The following is a 27,290-nucleotide window of genomic DNA, read 5'->3' on the forward strand; positions in this document are numbered from 1 at the left end:
CCATTTTCATAATATCATATTATACCCATTTCACAGACGAGGAGAGGCTCAGCAAAAATATGTGTTGACTCTAAGGTCACACAGTCTTCAAACAAGCCTAAATAAATATGGCTTCCTCCAAAGGTACACTCTTTTTCTGGCTGATGTTGTGCAGGAAAAGTGTAAACAACTCAGACATACAAGTCCATGATCCTATTTAACTAAGAATCTACCTCCCCAAAGCTCCAAATATTTGTCCAGTTTTATGCAAGTTTCCCCTAATTCCTGTTGGCTCAGTCATCACTGTCCTAATACCCCATGTGATACTTTTGGTTTCTAGAGGACTTACATTCGGACAAGTTAAGAGGTAGTTTTCCAGCTCCTCTGATGTTGTTACTAATCCTCCCTCAAAGGTTTTTATGGGTAAAGACAACTTTCTCCCAGCATCCATTCATCTCTTTGCCACACCCTTACATAAGAATAGTGGCAGGTATCTTTGAAAGTCAAATTTCTCCAGTCTGACAATCTTTTTTGCTGGATTTGGTCTATTTACTAACTGAAATAGATTATAAGGAGATGTTAGTGAGCTGGAACTCAGCTCTGTTTTGGTTCTCTGCTGGGATGTTTTTAAAAGATTCATCACGGGGCACCTAGGTGGCTCAGTCATTTAAGCATCTGACTTCAGCTCAGGTCATGATCTCATGGTTCATGAATTTGAGCTCCACATTGGGCTCTGTGCTGACAGCTCACAGCCTGGAGCCTGCTTCAGATTCTGTGTCTCCCTCTCTCTCTGCTCTTTCCCTGCTTTCTCTCTCTCTGTCTCTCTCTCTCTCAGAAATACATAAACATTAAAAAATAAAAATAAAAGATTCAGCACAGATCTTGATTTTAGGTAAGGCTTCAAGCCTGAAAAGTCATATAGACTTTGATACTGCTTACACATGATGGGACCTTAAACAGGGGCCAAACCTCTCAATTTATAGAGAAATAAAGCAAAGAAGAAAAAGAGGAAGAGTGCAGGACCTGTACACATCACTCAGGACAGATGCAGAAGTGAAAGCCAGCTTCACCTACTCGACTATTCTTATCACTCAACAAATGTTATTTCACCAAGTCTTTATTGAGTACCCCATGCTAAACATGGAACATTCTAATCACATAAAGCAAATCTGCAATCTCTGCCCTTGGAAGTTTAGGAAGACAAGCTGTCACCTTTAATAAGAAAGCAGTAGAGCTCTACTATGCTCCACTAGAATTTATAATTACATGTCAATTGAGACCCAGAGTTTTAAAGTTGTGTATGACAAGGATGTCAGAAAGCTGGATGCAAGCCAAGCCCTGGCTCACACAGCTAGAGGGCACTATTTGTATAAAGCAGAATGTTTCCCCAAGAAATTAAGAGACTATGGGTCCTTTTCTTTTCCCCCTGAAACTAAAACAAGGTTGCCTACTTAAAAACAATGACATCACAGATGTTTTTGGATTAAAACTTTTCAGTTTTAACCTGTAACTTTCTGCATTACCACATGATTGTGATACATTTCATCCACATCCATTTTAGGAAAGAAGGGGAGTCAAAGACACTTGACGGCATTGGGCTTTTATCAGATAGGGTACTATTTACTATTTATTAGGGTAGTTTTCTAAAGGATTCTATTCTCCCAAACCAAGACTATTGCAGGACTTGCACACCTGGTTAAACTGCCTGTGTGTGCTGGTAGCAATGAGATAAAATATACACTGAGTTCGATCAAAACCCTTGGCAGGCACTGCGTTGGTGGTGGGGATTGAGACTTTAAACAGTGTCAATAAAACCCTCTGCTTATTAATGATATACTTTGAGAAAGTGTCAAAATTTTGTTGGGAACTGTTTCCAAGAAATGCTAAATGAAAAAAAAAATTACACAACAATCTATTTTATAGAAACCCATTTTGTAAAATCCCCATGATAAAATGACAACAAACTTACATGCATGCGTATCTACATGGCAAAGTCATGGCAAAGGGGTTGGGAATACCCATCCAACACCTTCAGAATGTCCTCTCTGGTAGGGGGACAAGCAGAGGCAAGGGGGCCTTTCAGTTTAAGAATATGTTTGTATCATTTCAGTATCTTAAAACAAGAATGTACCATGTACTGTTTATATAATGTATGTAAAATATTTTAACTAAAGAAAAAAATAAGAAAATCAGGCAAGTCCTCAAACCGCATGTTCTTACAAAAGCAGAAGTCTTGTACATTCTGCTATATTTTTCACAACCTAATTACAACCACCTTTTTCCTTATCCCAGATGGAAAAAAAAAAAAAAAGCAGCTGAACTTGCCTCAAGCCACATTCAGACATCACCAAGCACCTAGAAAAATGGCCGATTATGAAATAATGTTTTAATTAATATTCAAGTGCTTATACTGTAAGGCACATGTTTTTTTCTGCAAAATAGAAAATATATCAAGTCACTATGTGTTTAGTTGGGGGTCTGCTGTTAGACTCTATGACACCTGTACCACTTCATGCATTCACCCAATTAATATTTATTGAGCACCTGCCATGTGCCAGGCCATCTTTATTCTATGAGAGTCATTTAGAATTTTATAGAGTTAAATTAAGGAAGGGGTAAGGACAAGGAATAGTATTCCCAGCAAAGAGGAAACAAACGAAGACAGCACCAAAAAATGCAAAAAATGCTTTGCTGTACTATTTGGAATCTAGTATGCAGGTCTACTAGGTGCTTACTATCTTTTATTGTAGTCAGTTGCTTGGCTATGAGGCTTTCCTGATGGACAAATACTTACAAATCTGTGTTTCTATGGTACCTGTATCATGGCTTGAGTTTGCATATAGCAGGCATATATTCAGTCTGTCAGTCGACAAATTCTTATTTAGTATCCACTCTGAGCCAAGTATTGTACTAGGCATCTGGGATATGAAATGAAAGGTAGAGTACTTTATAGTTGGGTATTGGGGAAGGCAAATCACATGGAAATAAAAGCAAATAAATAGAATTTCCAACTCAAATAAACTATGCAGGAAATATACTAGACTAAAGCTAGGCAGGTTGGTACTTCAGAGTGGGTGGTCAGGGATGCTCATGACACTTAACCCACAAAAAATTAAAAAGACAGCTCTGCAAATGGTCTGTGAGAAGTACCCCAAACAGACAGATCAGCTCCATCGAAAAGGTACCAGAACCAGGAAGAACTTAGTTTGTTCTGGAATCGGAAAGGAGAGCAGCATGGCTGAAATAGAGTGAATAAGAAAACGTTGGGGATGTCAGAAAAAATCCAGTCCCGTGGGAAGTTGTTGAAAGGTTTTAAATAACAAAGCAATTGAACCTGGTTGATGACTTTAAAAAAGAAACTGCTTTGGCTGCTGTGTAAGGAGAATGGATTCTGAGGAGAGCAAAAGTGAAATGGGGGGTACCAATAGGAGGGTATTCCTTAGATGGATGAGTGGGTGCATGGATGGAATGAAGGAAGGAAGGAAGGAAGGAAGGAAGGAAGCAAGGGAAGGAGGGAGGAAGGAAGGAAGGAAATTAATGAGTAAATAAATAATAACTGTGATTAAAAAGGAGCAAGGCCTATGAGAGTCACATGGCCTATGTATTTTTAGCTTAAACTGGTTCTTAAGTCAAATTCCAAAAAACCAAAAATTACTTTGAGATAAAGGAACGTTGTTGGAGTAAATAGTTTTCTAAAATGACTGCCTTGAGAAAGATAATATTCATTTAGCAATACGATGACTGGCATATCTATTTAAAAATATACTGTTTTATAATCATAATACTTGAAATACAATCACATCTTTTGATCCTACAATTCCATATCTAGAATTCTATGCCTTGAAGCTGCATAAATACACATAGGTTTTTGTATGAAGAATGTTCCTTGCAGCCTTGTTTGAAATGGAAAAAAAAAAGGCTCTAAATATAGATGCATAGGGAAGGGATTTAATAGATTATGCACATGTGTTCTACTTAATACTACTCAGTTATCTAGGTGAACGTTGTTGTCCCATATAATCTGACATGGACAGATGGCCTTCTACAAATAGTGGGAAAACTAAATTACAATGTACGTCTTTGTGTGTGTATGAGAGAGAATAGGAAATGGTCCAGACCTGTACCAGTACTGTAGACACTGGCCACATGTGGCTAAAGAGCACTTAAAATGTGACTAGTCAGAATTGAGATGTGCTCTAAATATAAAATACTCGCTGGATTTTGAAGCATAAAAATGGGGGGGGGGGAGGAACTCATTAATGATATTTATATTTATTCTACATTAAAATGACAATACTTTAAATGACTGGGCTTAAAAAAAATCTATTAAAAATTACTTTCACCTGTTTCTTCTTATTTTGTAAATGTGGCTAGTAGAAAAATTTAAATTACCTGTATAGCTTTCATTGCATTTCTACTAGATGGTGCTGGTGGAAAAGAATGAAGCAAAAACACTGATTATTATTCCTGGGGAATGAGATTGGGGAGAAATTTTGATAAGGAGGACAGGGAATAGGGACATTCACCTTTAACCTAAACTCTATTATATTTTTCAAAAAGAATTTAACTTCAAATAGTAAAAATCAATAACAGAATAACAAGCAAAGTCTGTAGTTCACAGTATTTTTCCATGTTAATGTCTTGGTCTGGACAAACATACCATGGTTATGTAAGTTGTTAACATTAGCAGAAACTGGTGACTACAGGAACCCTGTATTATCGTTGCAGTTTTTCTGTAAATCTTAAAGTATTTCAAAATAAAAAGATAAAAAACAATAATAAGGGAGGGGCGCCTGGGTGGCTCAGTCAGTTGAGCGTCCAACTTTGGCTCAGGTCATGATCTCACCCTTTGTGAGTTGAAGCCCCACGTCTGGCTCTGTGCTGACAGCTCAGAGCCTGGAGCCTGCTTCGGATTCTATGTGTGTCTCTCTCTCTGCCCTTCCCCCACTCATGCTCTGTCTGTCTGTCTCTCAAAAATAAACATTTAAAAAAAATAATAGGGGCGCCTGCGTGGCTCAATTGGTTAAGCATCTGACTTCAGCTCAGGTCATGATCTCACAGTTCATGAGTTCAAGCCCAGTGTGGGACTCTGTGATGACAGCTCAGAACCTGGAGCCTGCTTCACATTCTGTGTCTCCTCTCTCTTTGCCCTTTCCCCACTCACACTCTGTCTCTTTCTCTCTCAAAAATGAATAAACATCAGGTGCCTGGGTGGCTCAGCCCATTGAGTGTCCGACTTTGGCTCAGGTCATAATCTCGCAGTTTGTGAGTTCGAGCCCTGCGTCGGGCTCTGTGCTGACAGCTCAGAGCCTGGAACCTTCTTCACATTCTGTGTCTCCCTCTCTCACTGCCCCTCCCCTGCTCACACTCTGTCTCTCTCTCTGTCTCTGAAATAAATAATAAACAATAATAATAACAATAATAATGGAAAAAAGCAATCTAACAAGATGTGTGTCTTCTGCTTCATAGAGATTCTTACTTAGTCTCAATATACTGTAAGGTAATTAGCTCCAAATTGTATGTCCCAGCCAGAGTGCCCCTCGTAAACTCATTTCCTTCAAGTAAGGCAGCTAGGATAGCTGTCATATGTCTTAGTTTTTACCTAAGATTCCATTTAGTTCAGGTAATGCTTTTTTCCCATGGTGATTACAAGCTATTTGGCTGCCGTTTACATAATAGGAATTTCTGTTGAAGTTGGATGTTGCTGGAGAGAATGATGAAAAGCACTGCTCCCCCAAGAACCTTCTGGAAACCTAGCCAGTGAGCAGATTTTAAAGCTCCTTCCCCCTTGGATTCCTACTTCAACCCTTAGATTCAGCTAATACTAAGTTCAAGAGATTTTTGCTAAGACATAGTGGTAAACTTTGGGATAGAGAAATGAATCAAAAATCTATATTATAATATAGTTACATATATTATAATATACAATCTATTTGTTGCAATATAACCAAACTGTTGGAAATAATCTTCACCTACATTTATACATTTGTTACTTTTTACTGAAGTGTTTTCTGAACAAGAACTAAACTCAGCATGCAATGGGCCAGTAATGGCAAATGAAACCACAACCACAAGTAAAATTTAAAACAGATCAGATATAGATATATAGAATATGGATATTTCAGAGCTGACAAAAATAAGGTAAACACTGCATTGGAGTAAGAAGTATTTCTATTTTACATGAACTAGGTTTAAATGAATGAAAAAGTATGAATACAAAATGTAGAAATTACAAAGGACGACATATCAACTTACCATAAAACAGGTTGCAAGTACAGAATATAAAACTATAATGAAATATTTTCCAAAAGTGACCCACCCACAAAACAATTACATTAAAATAATGTGCACATTTAGACAGACGTCCCATTACCACCACCACCATACATGAATAGCTTAAACAATCATAAAAAAAAAAAAAAAAAAGCCTCACTGCTTTCTCTGGAAAAGGAGACTCACATAAGCAGAAGGAATTCAAACAAGAATTCACAAAAGATAATCACTACCATGAGCAAATGAGTGACTTGGAATGACCTTTATCATTGTAGTCAACATTACTGAGAAAAAGACACAGAGGATCTACAAGCCTGAAACATTTCTGACTCATACTGCTCCTTTGCACAAATTTTCCACTGAAAATGGGCTAAAATCTGAGCCCTCCTCAGGCTTGAGAACTTTGCAGCCAAATGGTCCAGAGGCCCCTCTCTTTTTCCCCACTTAGCAACTGAGTCCCACAAAAAGGTGGTGGAAAAATCTTAAACACTGCAGCTCTGGGGCATCTCTCTATACTTTTCTCCAGAAGGATCTAAACTTTCTGAATAAAAAATGGAGACAAAATTGTGTTCAGCTTAAGTTTTTGAATTTATACTTAAATGAGAAATTAAAAATACGAATAGGCATGAGGGGGGTACCCGAAAATCAACTAATGAGGGATTGAACTGTTGGGAATTTCTGCCTTGGGAATTCAAAATCTAGAAGTGATGCAGATAAAACATGGGAAGACCTTACTTTTTCAGTCTAAAAAGATCAGGAAGCCCCCTTTTGTCCTGGGGTCTCTTATGGAAGAGCTATGGAGAAAAAAATCCTAAGATGCTTCTAAGAGCAAGCCACATGTTCAGTCTTATTACATTGTTTTTAATTAAGTTACCCATTGACCTCCTGGGCCCGTTGGAGCAGCCTTGAAGATTTCTGTTCCCCATTCTGCCACCTTCCCCCTTCCAAATAACTGGTGTAGAATAGATCCCACTCTGACAACCAGGGTTCCAGTCCTGGCTTACTGCCAGCCTTGACCTTGAATTTAGCTTATCCTAGTCTCCATTTCTTTCTATGATGAGGAGGGCAGACAGAAAAACATTGCTACAATTCTTATATCTATTTTTTTTATTATAAAAGAAAATAATTCAAACAATTTTACAAGCACATAAAAGGAAAAAGTAGAAGTCTGTCTCATGACAATTTGCCCCTGTGGGATAGCCATATTGATTTTGGAATATTCTTCTAGATTTTTTAAGGCAAAAGAAAACATTAGCATCAACAATATATACTATTCTAGAACTTTTTTTTTTTTTTTTTTTACTTAGCAATATGGCATTCTTCTCTGACAAGTAAGTAACATACGCTACACGAGAATCAGGATTTCGTCTGTTTAACTCACTGCTGTTTTTAGGGACTAGAACAGTATCTGGCACATAGTAGGTGCCAATAAATGTTCGCCAACTGAATGAATGGAATGAATCCTCCTTACTGTCAGATGAACTACAAGTTCTACAGGGTCAGCGATATGTCTGTTTGGTCTCTTTCTATGGTCTCAGCACGAGAGTACCTGACACATAGTAAGCACTTAAATATTCATTGAATTAGCAAAACAGCTCAATGATGAAACCACTTAATTCTTAAGTGAAACCACTTAAATGCACAAGTGTGTTGAGATTACAATAATCAACTATTCCCCAATTGACATAAAAAGTCCCCTACAAACACCGTTGCAATAATCATCCTGTATACATACCATCGTTTAAAGATTTTTAAATAATAGGATAAGAATCTCTTTCCAGGAGGGGTGTGGTGGTGGGAACCATTGATATGGTTCAAATGTGTCTGAAGTCCTTTCCCTCTAGAATTTCATAACTGTAAAACATTTACAGTTAATTCTTCATCTTGTATGAGAGTTGTTCCCTATAATTTTATGAAATGATCTCCCTTATATATCTCCCAGTAGAAATCCAGTGATTCCCAAAACTGTCTAAATGCAGCCCAAACATTATAATTCACACAACAAAACTGCCAGAGACTCCTGGAAATAAACAGGCTGCCTACATCCTTGGTGACCAACATTTTCTGCATACAGCATCACAGCGATTTAGTTATTACCTGGGGAGGGGTAGTTTTCAGGCAGCAACAGGTCCTTCTCATTGATTCTTTATATACTGAGGAGGCTTAGCAGAAAGGGGGACACAGACAAGAGAGTAACAGACTTTCAAAGGCCTGAGCTAAGAAGCAAACACCACTTTGAACTAGATAAGAACAGATTTGAGAGCTTAGGAGTGTCTGTGAGTTCTCCAAGAACAGCTCTAAGTTCTGCAATGGAAAAGTCTTTCCAGAAGGCTGCCTTTCTGCTTATGTTTTTCATTCCAAAGGCATTTAGTACATTTCTATTATGTGGGAGAGCCGTGCCAGGCACTGGGCAGGCAATGAGTAAGAGAAGACAAACTTAGTCGCCACCACCTTGGAAATGAAGTTTAGGGACCACAGCCTTTCCATCACAGGATTTGATGCCGATAAATATAGATTGCTGGAGCCCTGTGCTTTCTTTCCACCAGGAAACAGAATTTGTGTACAAGTCACTGCTTCTTCTTCTATGAAAAACATAGCTCCAGTTCTCTCCATGAATGGAGAAGTTGGTCAGAGATATTTCCTTTTGAGTGCACCGCAAGCAAAACTTGGCAACACACGGAGCACACTTCCTTTTTCTCTAGGAGCTCCTTCACACCACAGGACTTGCTAGGCAGTCTACTTAACTGGCAAAGGAGAGCTGTGCAGAGGCACTTACTGGGAAACAATCAATATTCAAAGAAGCATAAGTCTTGAGACTCAGAGAGAACCTTCGAGACCATCTACTCCTCCTCTAATAGCTTTTAAATTTTTTATGCGTCACAGAACTCTTTGAAACTCAGTGGCCCCTTTAGCCTTTCTGTACCAAAAAGACATGCACATATCTTAACACATAATTTTCCCTATATTTTCAGTAGTTCTGTGGATACATAATGTGACTGAATTTCCTGGAATTCTTGGGACCACATATTAAGAATTCCTAGCCTAGGGGTGCGTGGGTAGCTCAGTCAGTGAAGCATCTAAATTTGGCTCAGGTCATGATCTCACAGTCTGTGGGCTTGAACACCTCATCGGGCTCTGTGCTGACAGCTCAGAGTCTGGAGCCTATTTCAGATCCTGTGTCTCGCAATCTCTCTGCCCCTCCCCCATTCGTCCTCTGTCTCTGTCTCTGTCTCTCTCTCAAAAGTGAATAAACATTAAAAAAAAAAAAAAACCCAACAATTCCTACTCTATATAAAAGCCCATTTGAACTCTAATGCCCCGATTAGCATGCTCTATATTGGGTAGCCCCACTGGCTGAAATACAGAGGTGATGTTGTACCTAAATACAGTGTAGGACACAGTTCCATCCCTATGTGAGCTAATTATCTCCCGAAATGTAAAAACTCTGCTTGGTGGCCATGGACAGGGCCCCTAAAACCAATCAGCTGACACATTTCATAGTTTTCACAATGATACCATGCTCAAAAATGAAGTAGTGGGATCTGGCGGGGTTAAAGGGTTAGATCTCTGGGTTGTCAGGATAGTTGCTCTCTGCTGACATAGCAGTAGTATTCATATGGATCTTCTATTTCATATATGTTCTCCTCAATGATATAGATGTTTTCCTCTGAGTGCATTCCTTCTGCTACTGTATTTGCTAACCCTGAGGGAGCGACGTTGGCCAAAGTGACAAGGCTGTGGAAATAAATGTTACAGTTGAGTTAAGCATTTCTTGGGCAGCACAGAATAGAGTTAAGATAAGAGGCTTTGCTGAAGAGACAACAACCAAATATAGTACATGATCCTTGATCAGGTCCTAACTAGGAAAAAAAAAAAGCCATAAAATAGCATAAAACAATTTGTGGAACAGTTGAGGAAATTTGAATTCCTTTGAATTAATCTTAATTTTCCTAAGTATAAAAATGGCATCGTGTTGGAAGGAGGTACAGACTGAAGTGTTTAGGTGAAGGGGGAAGATGTCTGAAATGTCCTTACAAATAGTTCGGAAGAAACGTTCTCTGTAAATAGAGAAACAAACAAAGCAAGCAGGTCCAAATCTCAAACCATGAGTTTGGTTGAAGCGTTCTGTTGTTCTTGTACTATAACTTCAATTCTTCTGTGGACTTGAACAGTTTCAAAAAGAAAAAAAAAAGGAAATATTTTATGGATCCAATCAGACTTGAGTTTGAATTCTGTCTGTCACTTACCAGCCATATGACCTTGGACAAATTAAGTGGTTGGGTTTTTGTTTGTTTGTTTGTTTTCATTTACTCAGTCAAGAAATTTTTAGTGTGTTACCCACTGTGCTACAAAGCAAGAAATGCAGCAGTAAACAATACACAAAAATCCCATGAAGGCTGCGTATTAGCAAACTTTGTGTCTCAGGGTCCTCATCTGTAAAATGAGAATAATAAACATTCTATTTTACAGGGCTGCTGTAAGGAGCATTTATTCATTCAATCATCAGATGTGTAGGTGTCTACTAAGCATCACATACTGTATCAGGGGATATAGTTGTTAATGTGGCAACAACTTCCTAACGTTCTACAGAGCTTACCTTTATAAGTAGGGATGAACATTAACCAACTAATTTCACCAAATAATGAATTAATGCATGTAAATATCACCCATGGGTAATATCACATTTCAAGTTTCAGTTCTAATAACAGATCCTGGCACAGATGATCAAAAGCCATTAATAATTAAATTGTTTTATTTGGCTTTATTTGGCTCTTTTTACTGCAGAGTATTTTGTCTTAATTAATACACTATCTATATTTACCTAAAATCACTCATGGTTTAGATATAATTCAAAGGGATGAGTCATTTTTTTTTCTTGAAATGTACTGCATTCTACCCATGTGCCAAATATCACTAAATTCTAGTACACGCTATATAAGCTTCGTATATTTGGAATGGGGAGGTGTGCATGTGTGTATATGTACGCATATGTATACAGTCAAAAACAGATACCGAGACTGCAGTATAATAGACCAGTAGATCTCAACCCCTTTTGCATATTAGAATCACCTGGAAAACTTTCAGAAAAACACCCATACTTAGGTCTCATCCTCAAAGATGCCAATGTATTTGCTCTGGGGTTGGCAACAGTATGTTCAAGTGCCCTAGGTGATTCTAATAGGCAACCTAAGTTAAGAACGCCTGGGCTGAGCTATAAAAGCCCTGAAAGTAGAGTCTGGGTTTCTTGCTCACTTTTGTAACCCAAAGCTCAACCCAGAGCCTGGATGTAATTCAATCACTAGAAGGGTCAGTTCATTAAAAAAAAAAAAAAAAAAAAAAAAAAACAAGAACCATCAATATACAAATAAGCATTTCCTATCAATAGGGAGATGAATTGTATACCTTAACTTTAGTCAATGAAGCTAGAAAAATCAGTAAGTAAAACAGAGCAGTGTGTTTAATTGGCATTACATAAATCTAAGGTAAGAAGGAAGTACAAGTTTAAATCCCAGGGCCAGGCTTCTAAGAGCAAAGCCATATTAGAATAGGGGCCTCCAAGATTCCCACCTTCCCCTACCCTACCCATTACTCTTACCTTGAATTCTGTAACTTCTCTTTGCTATAAGAATACCCTAGGTAAAATGTGGAAGAAAAGTCCATTAAAACTGCTCTCATAAAACAAATGAGTTAGGAAATAAAATGAACTCACTGAAGGCAAGGATTGTTTAAGAAAATCTGGTCTCCCCTTGGACTGAATTAAATCAAACTATCAATGTGTGTCTTGGATTGTTACATGGACTCTTCTAGAAAGCAATAAAGATACATTTTTCACATTCAGGAAATACATGGAGCATCTGGTAGGCACTGGGAATGCAAAGGTGAATTGTGAGCCCTGACTTCTGAAAGCTTGTGTTCTAGTGAGGGGGGCATTGAAAATAATAATTTCTAATTGTGGAACCAACAATGCACTGTAACAGATGACTGAGAAGGTGGTCAGGAAAAAACTCTCAGGAGGGGTAACCTTTAAGCTCAGTTCCGAAAATAAAGAAAATGAGTCAGCCAAGTGAACAGGCAGGGGAAGAATTCAGGCAAAGAGAATCCCTGGTAATGATGAGTATGGCTTCCTGAAACTGAAAATATGGCTGAAATAAGAAAATAGCCCAAGATAAGTTCTGAGAGGTAGGCTGGGGATAGCTCCTATAAGACCTTTTAAGTCATAATCTAGATTTTGGATATTATTCTATAAAATAAGAATCTTACTCTTATTCCTATAAGAAATCATTGGAGGACAGAAATATGAGCTGACTGGGTTTTAAGAAGATCACTCTAACTCCTATGTGGGGAATAGATTAAAAGCAGGTATTTAAAAAATGAAGAAGTTAAGTAGAGATCGTGATGCCTCACATCACAGTAAGGTGGTGATCAAAAGAGATTCAGAATAATGAATGTATTTTACATATATTTTGGAGAAAGTCTGAAGGAATTAAAATTGGCTTTTATGTTAGGAGGAAACAGGATTCTAGGATGGCCTATGGCATTCTGGCTTAAACAACCAGATGGATGGTAGTGAAACGTTATAATGGGAAACACCAGAGAGGCAGAGGCCGTGTTCTGGGAAGGTGGAATATAGACTCTAGACCTCCATTTGGGACATGTTAAGTGTGGAAGGCATCTAAGTGGAGGTATCGACAGGACAAACACTCAGAGTTGGAGGGGGGAATTAAAGATTTAATTTAAACCTATGGAAATAGACCTATTTAACCTATTTAATTAAATTAATTAAATTAATTAATTAAATTAAATTAAAATTATTTATTTATTTATTATTTATTTATTTAAATAAATTAATTATTAAATTAAATAAATTAATTAAAACCTATTTAAACCTATGGAAATAGACACCATCACCTAGAGGGTATAGAGAAAGGGAAAGGGCCAGCCCTGAGGAATAGGAATATCTAAAGGTCAAGCAGAAGAGGAAATAACAAAAATGACTGAAAATGGACGGCCAATGAAGTAGGAGAGTGGTGTTTTAGAAGCCAAGAGAAGGAATACTATCTAGAATGAGTGAGAGTCAATTTGATTAAATATTGCTGAAAGATTGACTACAATGAAGACAGAAGTGTCTATTGGATTTAGCAAAATGGAGGTTGTCAGTGAGCTTGACTAAAACTATCTCCATTGTGCTTCAGGGATGGAAGCTAGATGATGGGCTGAAGAGTTCAGGGGGTACAAAGTAGGAAAAATTCATCTGAGAAATATGGCTGTGAAGGAAAACAGAAATGGGAGTAGCTAAAGAGGAATAGGTGAGTTAGAACATATTTTTATGCTGATGAGAATAGAATGAATAGAAGGGGAGAGGTAGATAATTCTGGAGAAAGGGGTAAAAGGAGAATGAAGTCTTAGCTAAGTCTAAGGAGATGGAACAGGTCTTTTATACTTCATCAGTTGAGTGAGAAATGAGAGGGGTTTGAGTGGTACTGAGGTATGCTCGCTCATCTCAGAGAGTGCACTAGAAAGATACGGGATTGCTGGTTGTATTGTTAACCAATTTATGGCTTTGATGTCATGACTTAAAAACCTGTCACCTTTGTCATAAGATTTTGTCTAGCAACCTGTAGACCACAAATCAAACAGGACTTTCCTATCTGTCCTTCGAAGTAGCCATGTTTTTGGAGTAATACATATGTGTGTATAAAGTGTCAAACTTCTCCCATTCATTACCTTCACTTCGAGCCTCTTTGCACCAGCTGAAATGGCATGGCAGAACTTGAGAGGCTAGTGAGTACTAGCATTGCTCTTTTTCAACCTGTAGACTTTGCATTCATGTGATCAATTCACAAACTCCACTACTGCCTCTGTGCAAACCCAGGTAAGTGTGGCTAGGGTAGTTTCTTTCCGAGAACAATCCATTTACCGAGGATAGCAGAATAGCATAATGGTAAGGAATAAGAGAGTCCTGCTTTCAAATTCTGTATCTAATAACTGTGTGGCTCTGGCCAGCATGTTCATTCTCTATTGGTAAATTAGAATAATATTAGTATCTTTCTCATTAAGGTAATCATGAAGATTTAATGCCCATAAAGCACTCAGCAGCTTTAAGTCGCACAATTAGGGTGACCAATTCATCCTGGTTTTCCCTGGACTGTCCCAGTTTTAGCATTGGCAGGATCACATCCTAAGGCCCCTTCAGTCCTGGGAAAATCTGGGTTGGTTGGTCACCCTATATGCAGTCCATGTTTTAAGTATTAGTAGGAAGGGTTGCTAGAATGTACTAAGCCCTGGGGTATAAGGTCTTGGCCTCTGTCCTCAAAGAGAAGAGAATATATCACAAATATAAAAGTGTGCAAAGCTTTTGGGGTGATGACGATGTTTGGGTCTTGATTATAGTGATGGTTTCCCATGCATAATCATCTACTGAAAATACAAATGCTGCAATCCTGGCCATGACCCATTGGTAAAAGGACTTGCCACCCCTCTCTCTAAAGACCTGTGCCTGAGAAACAAATAAGATAGAAAACGCACAGAAAGAAATTACTTTCTGTTGTCGCACTTCCTAATAAACTTAATTCATGAATTAAAGAAGTTTATTTTCTTAACGAAAGGTAAGAGAACAGGTGCTAGAATCAGTCTGCTTGAATTTCAATTCCAGCTTTGCCTCTTATGGATTCTGAAACCTTGGGAAAGAGGCTCACTTTCTAGTAGCTATAGTTTCCTGCACTATAAAACGGTGATAAATACTACCTGCCACATGAGATGGTGACAATAAAATGTACGTAAAATGTTTAGCACCAGGCCTGCATATTACATGGTAAAGCATTGCATAAAAATTAGCTATTATTATTGTTAGGTTTGGAAGGACTACAGGGTACTCAGTTTAATCGTCTTCAGGTATAAATACAAACTTACATTTGTATCTAGGTTTGTGTTTGTTCCTATTTTAACAGTTCCTTATCAGAGGGAGAGAGTTGCAACATCAACCAACTTACATGTGAGAATTAAAGCAGCAATGATAAGAATGAGAGTCAGCCCAGCAGAGATCCCCACTCCAATGTAGATGCCTATTCTGGTGGTCACAGCAGAGTCTTGTAATGCTTTAGCCAATGTGGGTATTTGCTATGGAAACACAAACAGAATTGCAGCAGATGGGCAGAAATCAGTTGTGTGCTCAGCTAGTCTCGTGACGTACAGCACCAGAGGAGTGCAGGGACCTTGAGACCGTGCATGATCTATCTCCTTCTAGACAAGCCTCAAACCACCCAAAGAACGGGATCAGCATAATCCTTAAACTTACAAGGGAATAAAATGTGCTGCTTCTACAATGTGGGGGGGGGGGGGGACAAGGAACTCTTAATAAATGGGCCCCCCTCCCCCACAAACATAAATAGGTTTTAGGGTGGAACCCTGTTCGTCCAAGGTCCCCTGGTGTTCCAGGGAGTTTCAGAGTGGTTTAAACTTGGTGTCTTGCAGAGAAGTCCCCACCTTCACAGAAAAACTGATTCAAGGGCCAGGCCTTTGCAGCCAGACAGTCCTGGGTTCAAATCCCAGCTCTGCCATCATCTTGGAGAGTTCTTAGGAAAATGAAGTAACAAGAAATACAAAATGCCTAGCACAGGGCCTTGTATGCAGTAAATGCAATCAGTGCTTACGTGGTGATAGGTATGGTGGCTATTTCTCTAATTAGTTTTATTAATTTTATTTTGTAACTGAAAGCCATAACATTCTTCTGCTTTCAAAATTTTAGTCCATATTCTCCCTTTAAAAGCAACAATGATAAATAACTTTAAAACAAAGAAGTCAAAGAAATTAAATTTTCCACTTATTCAATCAACTTTTACTACAGGAGTGCTATATGCAAGGTACTGTGCATTAAATACTATGGATATACAGAGGTATTTAGAGTCAGTCTTTGGTCACAAAGAGGGGCAGGGACAAACACAAAGTGCTGAGCCTTGGTTGTGAACACACAAGTAGGGGACTTAGTCAAATGAATGCAGACTCCTGTATACATCTTCAAAGAATTTTTAAGTCACTACTATAAGCTTGATATCTAGGGGATTCCCTTTTGCTCTGAGAAAGTGGGGGACACTAAAATTGTGGTTAATTAAAATATTGATTTGTTTATACTTCGATATATACATTGTTGACTTCAAATACTCCTGACTAGTGTCTTGTCAGACATAAATAAATTTACACAATCTTTCTCATCAGGGTTACCATGCAAGCGAGAAGAAATATATTCCAGGGATATGGAGGGTCTTTGAACCCTCCACAGCGGTTCGCAGTTGTGAAATATGAGAAGAGAAACAAGAAGCTAGTGGTTTTGTGTTTTTGTTTTCCAGCACTTACTATGTGCTAGGCACTTTGCACTTACCCCCTCATTCCGTCCTTAGATGGCTAGAACTGCCCTCATCAACATGTTACAGCGGAGGGCTCTGAGGCTAATGGAGAGTGAGGCATGTTTTCTCCAAAGGAGAGGAGCAAACAAGAATGAAGACTAAAGCCAAACTTGCTTCCCTCTGAGTTGAATATGAGGTTAGCACGCGCGCACCCACGCACACACGCATGCACGCACACACATGTCCATGTCACTTACAGTTTGATTTTTAGCATGGAGGGCCTCCAGTGTCCGTGTCTCTGCCATAAAGAGAAAAAAACAGCTGATAGAATAGTCAAGAATGTTTTCTTTTATCTGAGTTTTAAAAACTCTTAAAGATGCCTAGAATCATATTTGAAATTAATCCTACTCTATACTCTTCACAATAAGTAATTGTGAGACCAACAAAATTTTCTAAACACTTACAAATCAACGATTTGATATGGATGACCATATTTTTTTATCCAGATAATGAACCTGACTACTTATGTTCTATGAACGGGAGACCTCTGCCAGGAAAACCTCTGTCGAATATGTGGTTTGTTGTGTCCACAGCACCCCAAAGAGGGCAGCAAATTGCCAACAACATTGATAACACTCAACCAGGCATTATATTGTAATGAAACTTTGAAAGATAACAAAAGTTAATTTTCTTAAAAAAGTTTAACATTTACTCATTAAGAGGGAGACGGGGTATTTCATTGCCTAAAAATGAGAGTAATAATAACTATAGCTATAATTTACCATGAGCTGACATGGTGCTAAATTCTTTGAACGAAGTATCTCATTTAGCATTCAAAACAACTATCCTAAAGTAGAGACTATTAGCCCCATTTTGCAGATGAAGAAGCTGAGAATTAGGAAGTTAGGGGACTTACCCAGGGTCACAGAGATTAGTGAATAACAGAAATAGCCTTTCGATTTAGGTCTGCATGGCTTTAAACAAGACACTCTGAACGATGACCCTTTCAACAACCTTTACTTTTGCATTGTCACTACCACGTGGTCACATTGCCCAGGTGCCATCTCACCTTCTTTCCTTTTTACTCATTCATTTCTTTACCTGCTTATCCATTTGATGAACATGTACTACACCCCTTCTCTGTGCCAGGCCCAGGGTACAGAGCTGTGAACAGCATGGGCACAAGCCCTGACCTCACAGATGCTGCTTTCTAAAAATCAGTAGATGGGTAGCTTTGGGAAAATTAAGGATGCCTACTCATTTATCTGGCTGAGTCAGAGGCTCTGAAACTTCTTAAATGTCATGGCCACTTTCTGGAAGCCTAAAAATCTAAATCCTTTAAGGCAGGACTCCTGCTTTAACAATGATTTTTTTTTTATTTCTTTTTTTAACATTTTGTTTTATTTTTTGAGAGACAAAGAGAGACAGGACATGAACAGGGGAGGGGCAGAGAGAGACAGGGAGACACAGAATCCAAAGCAGGCTCCAAGCTCTGAGCTGTCAGCACAGAGCCTGATGCAAGACTTGAGCCTGAGCCGAAGTCAGACAGTTAACCAACTGAGCCACCCAGGCATCCCAACACACCATGACTTTAATATTAATATTTTACTATTCTCAGCCTAAAACTATTTTTAAAAAAGAGGAAGTAAAAGAGATTATCTTCCACTTACCTTTGCTCTTATTACCCAAAAAGGAATTTAAAGTATAAAAACCACATTGGTGGAACTACTAAGTAAACATGAATCTTAACCACACACAAGATTTTCTAATGTAAATCCAGTTTCTGCTTCCCTGTAATTATTTTTCTTGGCCTAAATGATAAGACTGACTTCTCTTTTTTTTTTAATTACGATTTACAGGGAAAATGACCCAACAGCACTCCATTTTATAGATTATCGCAGATTATTTTCACATAGATAGCCATCAACCAAGTGAGTGGGACAGTTGGAAAAAGTTGCTTTGATTTTCCCAGAGAACCCAAGACTTGGCTGGAGTGGAGGTAGCAACAGGGTGGCACATGAGAGTCTTAAAAGTTTATGAATTTGTAGTTACCATCTAGTACATATTATATGCCAGACATGGTGCTTAGTACTTTATTTGCCCAACAGCTTTTAATCTTCACCACAATAAGTAGGTACTATTATTTTTCCATTCTTCAGATGAAAAACCTGATTCTCAGAGAGGTACTTTGCCTAAGATCACACAACTATTCATTGACAAACCTGAGATTTAGGCCAAGTCTATCTCCAGAGCTGAGGATTCACTGTGACCCTGTCCTGCATCCTTTAGGTGGAAGAGACATTACATTGTTTTGTGTTCGAGATAGGTTCCATGATTCTTGAATTCTTACTTGTTAAGGTTCCATTCCACTTTATAGCAAACATATTAAATGTACCCACATTCCACACTAAAGAAAAGGTATGTATAAGTACACACAGGTTGACTTGCAGGTAACTAGTTGACATCATGTTACATGTTATGGACATGCCATTAAATAATAATTTTAATTTTTATTTATTTTCCTACTTTGGAGCTGTTACATTTTTTGTTTGTTTACTTGAATATTTTCTTAGGCCATCGAAAGCTCAGAGGTTGTAGGTACTGTGCCTATATTCCCAATGCAAGAAATGCCCCCATCTTTGTTGCCCTAAAGGGAAGGAACTAACAAGTAAAAACTAAAGAGAAAAAGACTTGTTTAGGATATAGACAACTCTGAGGAAATATACTGCCTCGTGAGGAAGGTGTGTGGGTATACAGTGAATGTGCGCTTGAGGGTGATGTTATAAACAGCATTGGTAGCACAGGATGGGAATGTGGGCATACAATAAATATCTGGTATGACTTGCTTAGGCCACAATGAGGGCTATCATCTGTTCCCACCGTATTTAATTTCCTCACTAATTGCATAAGAGATATTATCTACCAATCACTAAAGAACTACCAAAGATTAAACCACTAGAGAGCTAAAGTTACTACTTACAATAATAACCAGTATTTGAGTGCTTTCTGTGGGTCAGGTACTACACTGAGCACTTTACAACCATTGTCACATTCAAATCTTTAGAACAATCTTACGCAGTAGATTACCCTCAACATAGAGGTAAGGAAACTGAGCCTCACAAAGTTTGAGCAATTTTACCTTGAGCTCACAAAGCTAGCGGGAAGAGCTGATATTGGAACCCATTCTACCTACCTATTGCTGATGTGCTTAACCACAATCGCATTCTGCCTCCAGATCTTATTGGTAACATTAAGGACAATAACCAACGTGTACTGAGTACATAGTATGATCAAATACTGGGCTAAGCACTTGAGACACCCTTTCTTAGTTAAATTTCATAAGGTGGGATTTAGGAGATTTATGAGATTAAGATATGGGACTTGGACTTACCTGTTATTACCCTCATCTTACTGAATGGAAGACTAAGCTCCAGAGAGTATAAGAGAGACCAGGACTTTGACAGGAGACATTTAAGATTAATCTCCCTGCTCAATGTGACCTGAGGTCTGCTCTTTTGATCCTATCTTCTCTTCCAGAGCAGCATGGAAAAGTCCTTGTTGAATTACTTAAAGAATATAGCTGCTCCTTCTGAGGTTGGAATTGAGGGAAGATGATGGGCTTCATTCCAGTAAGAAGAGATCCTTGAAATCACCTAATCCAACCCCAAACATGGACTGGGATGGATTCATAACAAAACATCCCCATTCTGGGAGTCAATTGGAAAATAATGGCAATGTAATGAGTTTTTCATTAGAATAAATGTATTTAATTTAAAAACATGTCTTTTATTATTGCAATAATGGATAATAATGCAATTTTTTCCTTATTTGGCAAAATACATATATTACCAAAATTCTTTTTTTAGGGGGAGGGAGTGGGAATTTTACCAGGTTACAAAATCCAAAGATTCTGAACCCTCTCCTTGAACAGAACAGGAAGGTGAGGTCCAGGGAAGTGAAAGGCTTCAGCCCAGGTCACAGGGCTACTTGTGACTAATTCCAAATCCTAGCTCAGCGCTCCTTTTTCCCAACACAGGTTTGTCCCCACCACCCCTCTCACCACACACAATATCTCAGGTGCATAGGAACATTCACACCTCCACTCAAACCCATTTCTCATCTCTTTCCCATATTCAAAATCCTCCGAACTCAGAAAATGCCAGAAGGCTTCCTCTTACACCACTTGTATAATTACCTGAGCCATATCCCTTGGTGGTGAGCATTCTTGGAAAGGCTGTACCGAAGTCTCTGCATGTAGGCCGAGCAGGGGTGACCTTGGCTAATGTCAGAAACCAATATAAGGATGAGACTTCTCTGAGAACAGAGAGCTTGTTTCGGGGAATCAAAGGGGCAGCAGAAAAAAATATGAAACACAACAAATGAAGAAAGGCACATGCCCAACTGCCAAACCTACCAGGACGTGTTCACTGAGAGTGTATGAGACTCTTCACATGTTGGGCAGAGGTCTGTTAACGGCCATCGTCATCGCAGTCTAATTGTTAATAATAGAACTAATAGCCACAAAAATGGCCATGCTAAATGCTTTTTATAAAACACTTCATAAAATCCTTCCAATGGCCTGTGTAGTAGGAATTGCCATGTTTTATAGAACAGGAGGCCACAGAGCTTAAATAACTTGCCCAAGATTACACAGCTAGTAAGAGGCAAAGTTGGATTTAAACTGAGCTTCATCAGCCACACACTATATGCTGTATAAATCTTAAAATGTACAAACACGTGTACCCCGCCACTACCCACCCCACACATACACAGTCCAGTGGTTCTCAATCCTGACTGCACAGGGAGGAGAATCATCTAAGGTAGACTTCGTAAAATCCCAGAACTCAGGCTCTACCTCTGGAAATGCCGATTTCTCTGGTTTGTGGGTGGGGACCAAGAAGATGTAAGTGTTAAAAAGCTTTCCAGGTGATCTAATGAGCAATCAGGTTCTTAACCACTGATCTAGGCCTTTCCTCCCATTCTACAGATCCTGTCCCTGAGTTTGAAAATAGAGGAAGGGAATTAAATGTGGCTGGGCATTGTCGGTGGAGCCTGTTAAACTTTAGGTCTTAGGGACCCACTCCCAGGGCTATAATTGGGGAGATCAGAAATGAGACCAATCAGTATATTTAATTACCTGCAGGTGAGTTTTATTCATAAAGAAGACACGCAAAGGTCCACTCACCTGGTTTGATGACCAACTCCAGGTTTGATTTTTTATCATTCATTAGGCCTGGGAATTGAATCCGGCAGCAATAGGTCCCACTGTCAGCTAGAGTCACATTCTCTATAGTCAAGGACACATCTCCTTTGTGGAAATTCCTCTTTAGCTGGTATCTGTTGGATGTCTGATATTTCAAGTTCCTTCCATCTGTGCTGAGCACCATACTATGACATTCAAACATAGGACAGGATCCCTTGCCCCAGCAGACAGGCACAAGATTCTCAGGAGTGGCTGGAGAGTAGGTGCAGGGCAGAACAGCATTCTGACCCACTTCAACTACGTATTCCACTTCCAAAGACCCTGAATAAAGAAGTAAAGAGAGCAAGATCCAGGCAATGAGTGAGGCTGGTCCATTTCAAGAAAACTGCAAGTAATGCCATACAGAATAAAAAGGAAACCAGTCCTGCTGTCCTGTTTGGAAGATGATCCATTATGACAATGATTGTCGGACTGGAGGAGCATCAGAATCACCAGAAAGCCTTGTTAAAACACAGATGGTTGGGCTCAACCGCTAGAGTTCCTACTTCGATAGGTCTGGGGTGGGGTATAAAAATCTGAATTTCTAGCAGGTTTCCAGTTGTTGACAGAGCTGGTTGGAAATTCACTTTGAGAACCAATGCCCTAAGAGACAATTGTGGTCTAGCCCTGTGAACATCGGAGGGCTGGGCAGATAGTCAGAAAATGAGTCATTGTTAACTAGTAAAACAGCTCACCCATCTGCTCATCGATGAAAGGCAGTTAACATAAAGCTCTCTCTTTTTTTAAGCACTCAGCACATAATGAATAAAAACTATTGGCTAAATAAGAAGCTTGCATATTTGAAACCACCCACAGGCTATTTTGAGGTTTGAAATGAATTGTCTTTAAGTATATATATATTAATAAATTATATATAGTGAAACATTTAAACAGTATAAAAAGGTATATGAGGGCTTCTGGGTGGCTCCATCAGTTAAGCATCAGACTTTGGCTCAGGTCTTGATCACACAGTCCGTGAATTCAAGCCCTGTGATCAGGCTCTGTGCTGACAGCTCAGAGCCTCGAGACTGCTTCACATTCTGTGTCCTCCTCTCTCTCTGCCCCTTCCCCACTCATGTTCTCTCTCTCTCTCTCTCTCTCTCTCTCTCTCTCTCTCTCTCTCAAATAAATAAACATTAAAAATTTTTTTAAAAGATATATGAAAAGTATACTCCCTCTCCCTGCTCCTTCCCATTTTCTGGTTCCCCTTCCCAGAGTCTATACATTAAGGACCATTCATGTATTCCCACATGGAAGTCTAATATACATGTTATTCCCTACAACACACATCCACAAATGGAAGTCTAATATACATGTTATTCTGTTCTTTGCTTTATTCAATTAACGTTTCAACTTAGAGACATTTCATATCACTATGTTTGGTCAGCTTCACTGTTTGCATCATGAAGATATCACAAACTGATTTACCTACTCCCCCACTAGTGGGCATTTATTTAGGCTGCTACCAAACTTGCTACTACAAATATTACAATGACTGTCTTTGTATCTTTATCTCACGCTATCCAGGTGTGACAGCCCGTGCCCAGACTTACTTGTGAGTAGTGGCAGCAGCAGCAGCAGGACACAGTCGAAGGAAAGTTGTGAAACCATGGATTCTGAAGAAGAAACGTCCAGTAATAGCTCTGTTTAGTTTTGATTCTCCAGTGGAACTGGGTACCTCTTGCAACTGTATCTCTTCCACAATCACAGGAGCAATGGCTGCTCTCCCCGACTGCTGGACCAACACACCAGGGCACCTGACTACCAATCTTTCCTCTGTTAATGCTGTCAAATCCACAGTTACATCAAAGGAAACCCCAGTTGTCTGTCGTGCTACACCACACACATCCTGTAAGGGCTCTGATATTTATCCTGTTAGTATCAACGAAGAGGAAGCAATACTCAAGGAAGAAAAATGTCTCTCAGCCAGTCAAGAAAACTCTCTTAGCAAGTGGAGAGAGCCCTCTCATATCTCCAATGAAATAATCCTCTGTTTGGAATGGATGGCATGTGGGTCTAGCTGGTTACCAGGGAACACAAGGCAGGAACATATCATCCATGCATTCATTCAGTCAGATCAGTCAGTTGGTTGGTCATGTGATCAATATTAATGGACTAGGAGCTGGAGAATACCACAATGAATGGCATGTCTCTTATTCTCAAATTTATGGGCCCTTTCCACCCCCGGAACTTAATTCTTAGCCTTGTCCAAACACACACTGGGCTGTACTATATAACCTTGTTGGATCTCAGTTTCCTCATTTATAAAATGTATGAAATGAGGAAATTGTGCTAGGTGACATATGCATGGCTCCCTGCTGTAATATTCTGACTTTGACCTGAACTTTCAAACCCTTCCACTTAGGAAAGATATTTCCTTTCTGCAGTGTTTCTCCCCCACTGCAGTGGGAATCAAGGGGACCTCAATATTCTATTACATCTTATGTAATAGAATCAGATGGGATGTCTCCTCCCTCCCAGCCCTGGGGCTCTAGACGTAAATTCTCAGAAAGGGTTGAGTTTCAGCCACACTGTCCATCACTGAGGTAACATCTCAGACCCCTGGGATAGTGACAGCCCTCAGTCTCAGCCCTGGGATAGTGACATTTCTCTAGGAACTTTAAAAGCCAATGATTCTTTAAAATTTTTTTTTAATGTTTATTTATTCTTGAGAAAGACAGAGTGTGAGCAGGGGAAGAGCAGAGAGAGAGGGAGACACAGAATCCGAAGCAGCCTCCAGGCTTCGAGCCGTCAGCACAGAGTCCAACACGGGGCCTGAATGCACAAGCTGTGAGATCATGACCTGAGCCAAAGTCAGACACTCAACCGACTGAGCCAAAGCCAATGATTCTTTATCAGAGTAAGGTCACAGACTGAATAGTTTCTGAAAACCCTGTGGACTTCCTGTCTTTTCTTGCTGAACTTCCTTGTCACTCATCTTTATGCCACTAAATGCATTCGGGATAAATATCCAGCTTGTTCAATGCATGTACTTTCCATAGGATCAGAGGTAGCGGTTACTCAAGAGATCACAGTAAATTTCTTCATTTTATGGATAGGGAAACTGAGACCTAAAAAGGTTGATTTGCCCAAAGGCATGTAATTAGTAATTTCAAATGAGAACTGAGTCCCCCAAGCTCCAGATTTTTTCCACTATAAACCATTTTATGAATTTCATATCTGTCCTTAATATGTCTACCTACATAACTAATAAAAACCAGCAAATGTCCATATTGAAGGGTAAGGTAGAATGGATTAAACATGGAGTCAGATGATATGTGTACTGCATGGCCCCAATCAACACTCTTAAAAGTGTCAGCCCTCAGATTTTGTATTCTGTTTTTCCTTTTTTCCCGTGTTTTGTTTTTTATTGTTATTACTCTGTTTTACGTCCTTATCTAGAGTTACTACTGGAACCAGTTTCATAAAATATTAATAATTTATTAATTCATCGAAGTCTAGACAGTGAATGTGCGCTTGAGGGTGATGTTATAAACAGCATTGGTAGCACAGGATGGGAATGTGGGCATACAATAAATATCTGGTATGACTTGCTTAGGCCACAATGAGGGCTACCATCTGTTCCCACCATATTTAATTTCCTCACTAATTGCATAAGAGATATTATCTACCAATCACTAAAGAACTACCAAAGATTAAACCACTAGAGAGCTAAAGTTACTACTTACAATAATAACCAGTATTTGAGTGCTTTCTGTGGGTCAGGTACTACACTGAGCACTTTACAAACATTGTCACACTCAATCTTTAGAACAATCTTACGCAGTAGATTACCCTCAACATAGAGGTAAGGAAACTGAGCCTCACAAAGTTTGAGCAATTTTACCTTGAGCTCACAAAGCTAGCGGGAAGAGCTGATATTGGAACCCATTCTACCTACCTATTGCTGATGTGCTTAACCACAATCACATTCTGCAATGCGAACCTAGAAATCTACTCCAATCCCCTTCTTCTTTTTTTTTTCCTGTGTACAGGGAAATGTTTCTGAGCATTTTCATGTTTATTTAACTTTTCTTTCTTGTTTCTTAAAATCAAACTGTTTAGATAATTCATCCAAATGGCTAAAATTTGAAGCAGTATCAAAGCTTTATGAAGAAGCCTTGTTCCCATCCTCCAAGTCTACCAATTTCCCCCACCAACCTGTAGTTTTCCATTCTCCTAAGTCTCTTGTGTATATACCCCCAATGCAAACACAAGAAAATAAAATATGTATTGTTATTCCTTCCTTTCTTAGACAAATTGTATACCCATGTTATAACTTGCATTTTCTATTTACTGTTTTATATACATTTTTTTTACATACACAAAAGCAGACAGGAAACTATGAGTTCCCAACACACAGATTTAAAATTACCAACTTCTATTTTAAAACAAACCCCAGATCTCATATCACTTCACCCTTACAGATTCCAATGTGTATTTAAAGTGGACTTTTTGCTGCATAACTATAATACCATTATCACACATGACACCAAATTAATAATGATGTCTTAGCACCTAAGTCTCCAGTTCATAATCAAATTCCCCTGGTTATCTCAAAAATACCCTTTTACAATACATTTATTTACATCAAGACCCAAACGAGGTCCCTATGTCGCATTTGGTTGTCATATGAATTAAGTATCTTAATCTGGGACAGTTTCCCTCCATCCCCCTGCCACTCACTGGTTGTAAAATCAGTTGTTCCGCAGAATATGCCACATTCTGGGTTTGCCTGCTTCCTTGTGGTGTCATTGAAATTATTCCTCTTTTCTGTGTATTTCCTGTAAACGAAACTTAGCTCTAGAAGTTTGACTCTTTGAAGACTGCTTCGCTGCTGGTGCTCTGTGCTTCAGATCCGACAACTGTCTGCTTGCTCTACCTGTAGAGGTGCTAACATTTATCAGCTTGCATCTATCTTTTTAAACTTAACTTTCTAGACAAATACCATATGATTTCATTCATTGTGGAATTTGAGAAAAAAAACAGATGAATATACAGGAGGGAGGAAATGAAAAAAGAAAAGAGGGAAACAAACCATAAGAGATTCTTTTATTGTTGTTGTTTGTGTTAATTTTTTAATATAATTTATTGTCAAGTTAGCTAACATATAGTGTATACACTGTGCTCTTGGTTTCAGGGGTAGATTCCCATGATTCATCACTTCCATACAACACCCAGTACTCATCCTAACAAGTGCCCTCCTCAATGCCCATCACCCATTTTCCCCTCTCTCCCATGCCCTTACCAACCCTCAGTTTGTTCTTTGTATTTAAGAGTCTCTTATGGGTTTGCCTCCCTCTCTGTTTGAAACTTTTTTTTTTCTCCTTCCCTTCCCCCATGGTCTTCTGTTAAGTTTCTCAAGTTACACATATGAGTGAAAACATATGATATCTATCTTTCTCCGACTGACTTATCTCACTTAGCATAATACCCTCCAGTTCCGTCCACATTGT

At 38.9% G+C, this 27,290-nt stretch overlaps 1 protein-coding gene across 2 annotated transcripts; it reads right to left on the reverse strand.

Annotated features, from left to right (window-relative positions):
• Nucleotides 1-6,054: 6,054 nt before the first annotated feature.
• HAVCR2 (hepatitis A virus cellular receptor 2) lies at nt 6,055-24,138 on the reverse strand. Of its 2 annotated transcripts, XM_019464524.2 has the most exons (7): nt 23,388-24,138; nt 21,778-22,116; nt 20,788-20,871; nt 16,850-16,890; nt 15,243-15,369; nt 11,849-11,885; nt 6,055-9,987 (listed from the first exon to the last, which is right to left on the reverse strand). In XM_019464524.2, the coding sequence occupies exons 1-7, from the start codon at nt 23,443-23,445 to the stop codon at nt 9,828-9,830; spliced, it is 846 nt and encodes a 281-aa protein (XP_019320069.2). In that variant the 5' UTR covers nt 23,446-24,138; the 3' UTR covers nt 6,055-9,827. The 2 variants fall into 2 exon arrangements, with proteins under 2 accessions (XP_019320069.2, XP_019320070.1); XM_019464525.2 differs by lacking the exon at nt 20,788-20,871.
• Nucleotides 24,139-27,290: the final 3,152 nt, after the last annotated feature.

Source organism: Panthera pardus, unplaced genomic scaffold (assembly GCF_024362965.1).
Source record: "Panthera pardus isolate Hobbes unplaced genomic scaffold, ASM2436296v1 HiC_scaffold_2, whole genome shotgun sequence".
NCBI lineage: Eukaryota > Metazoa > Chordata > Mammalia > Carnivora > Felidae > Panthera > Panthera pardus.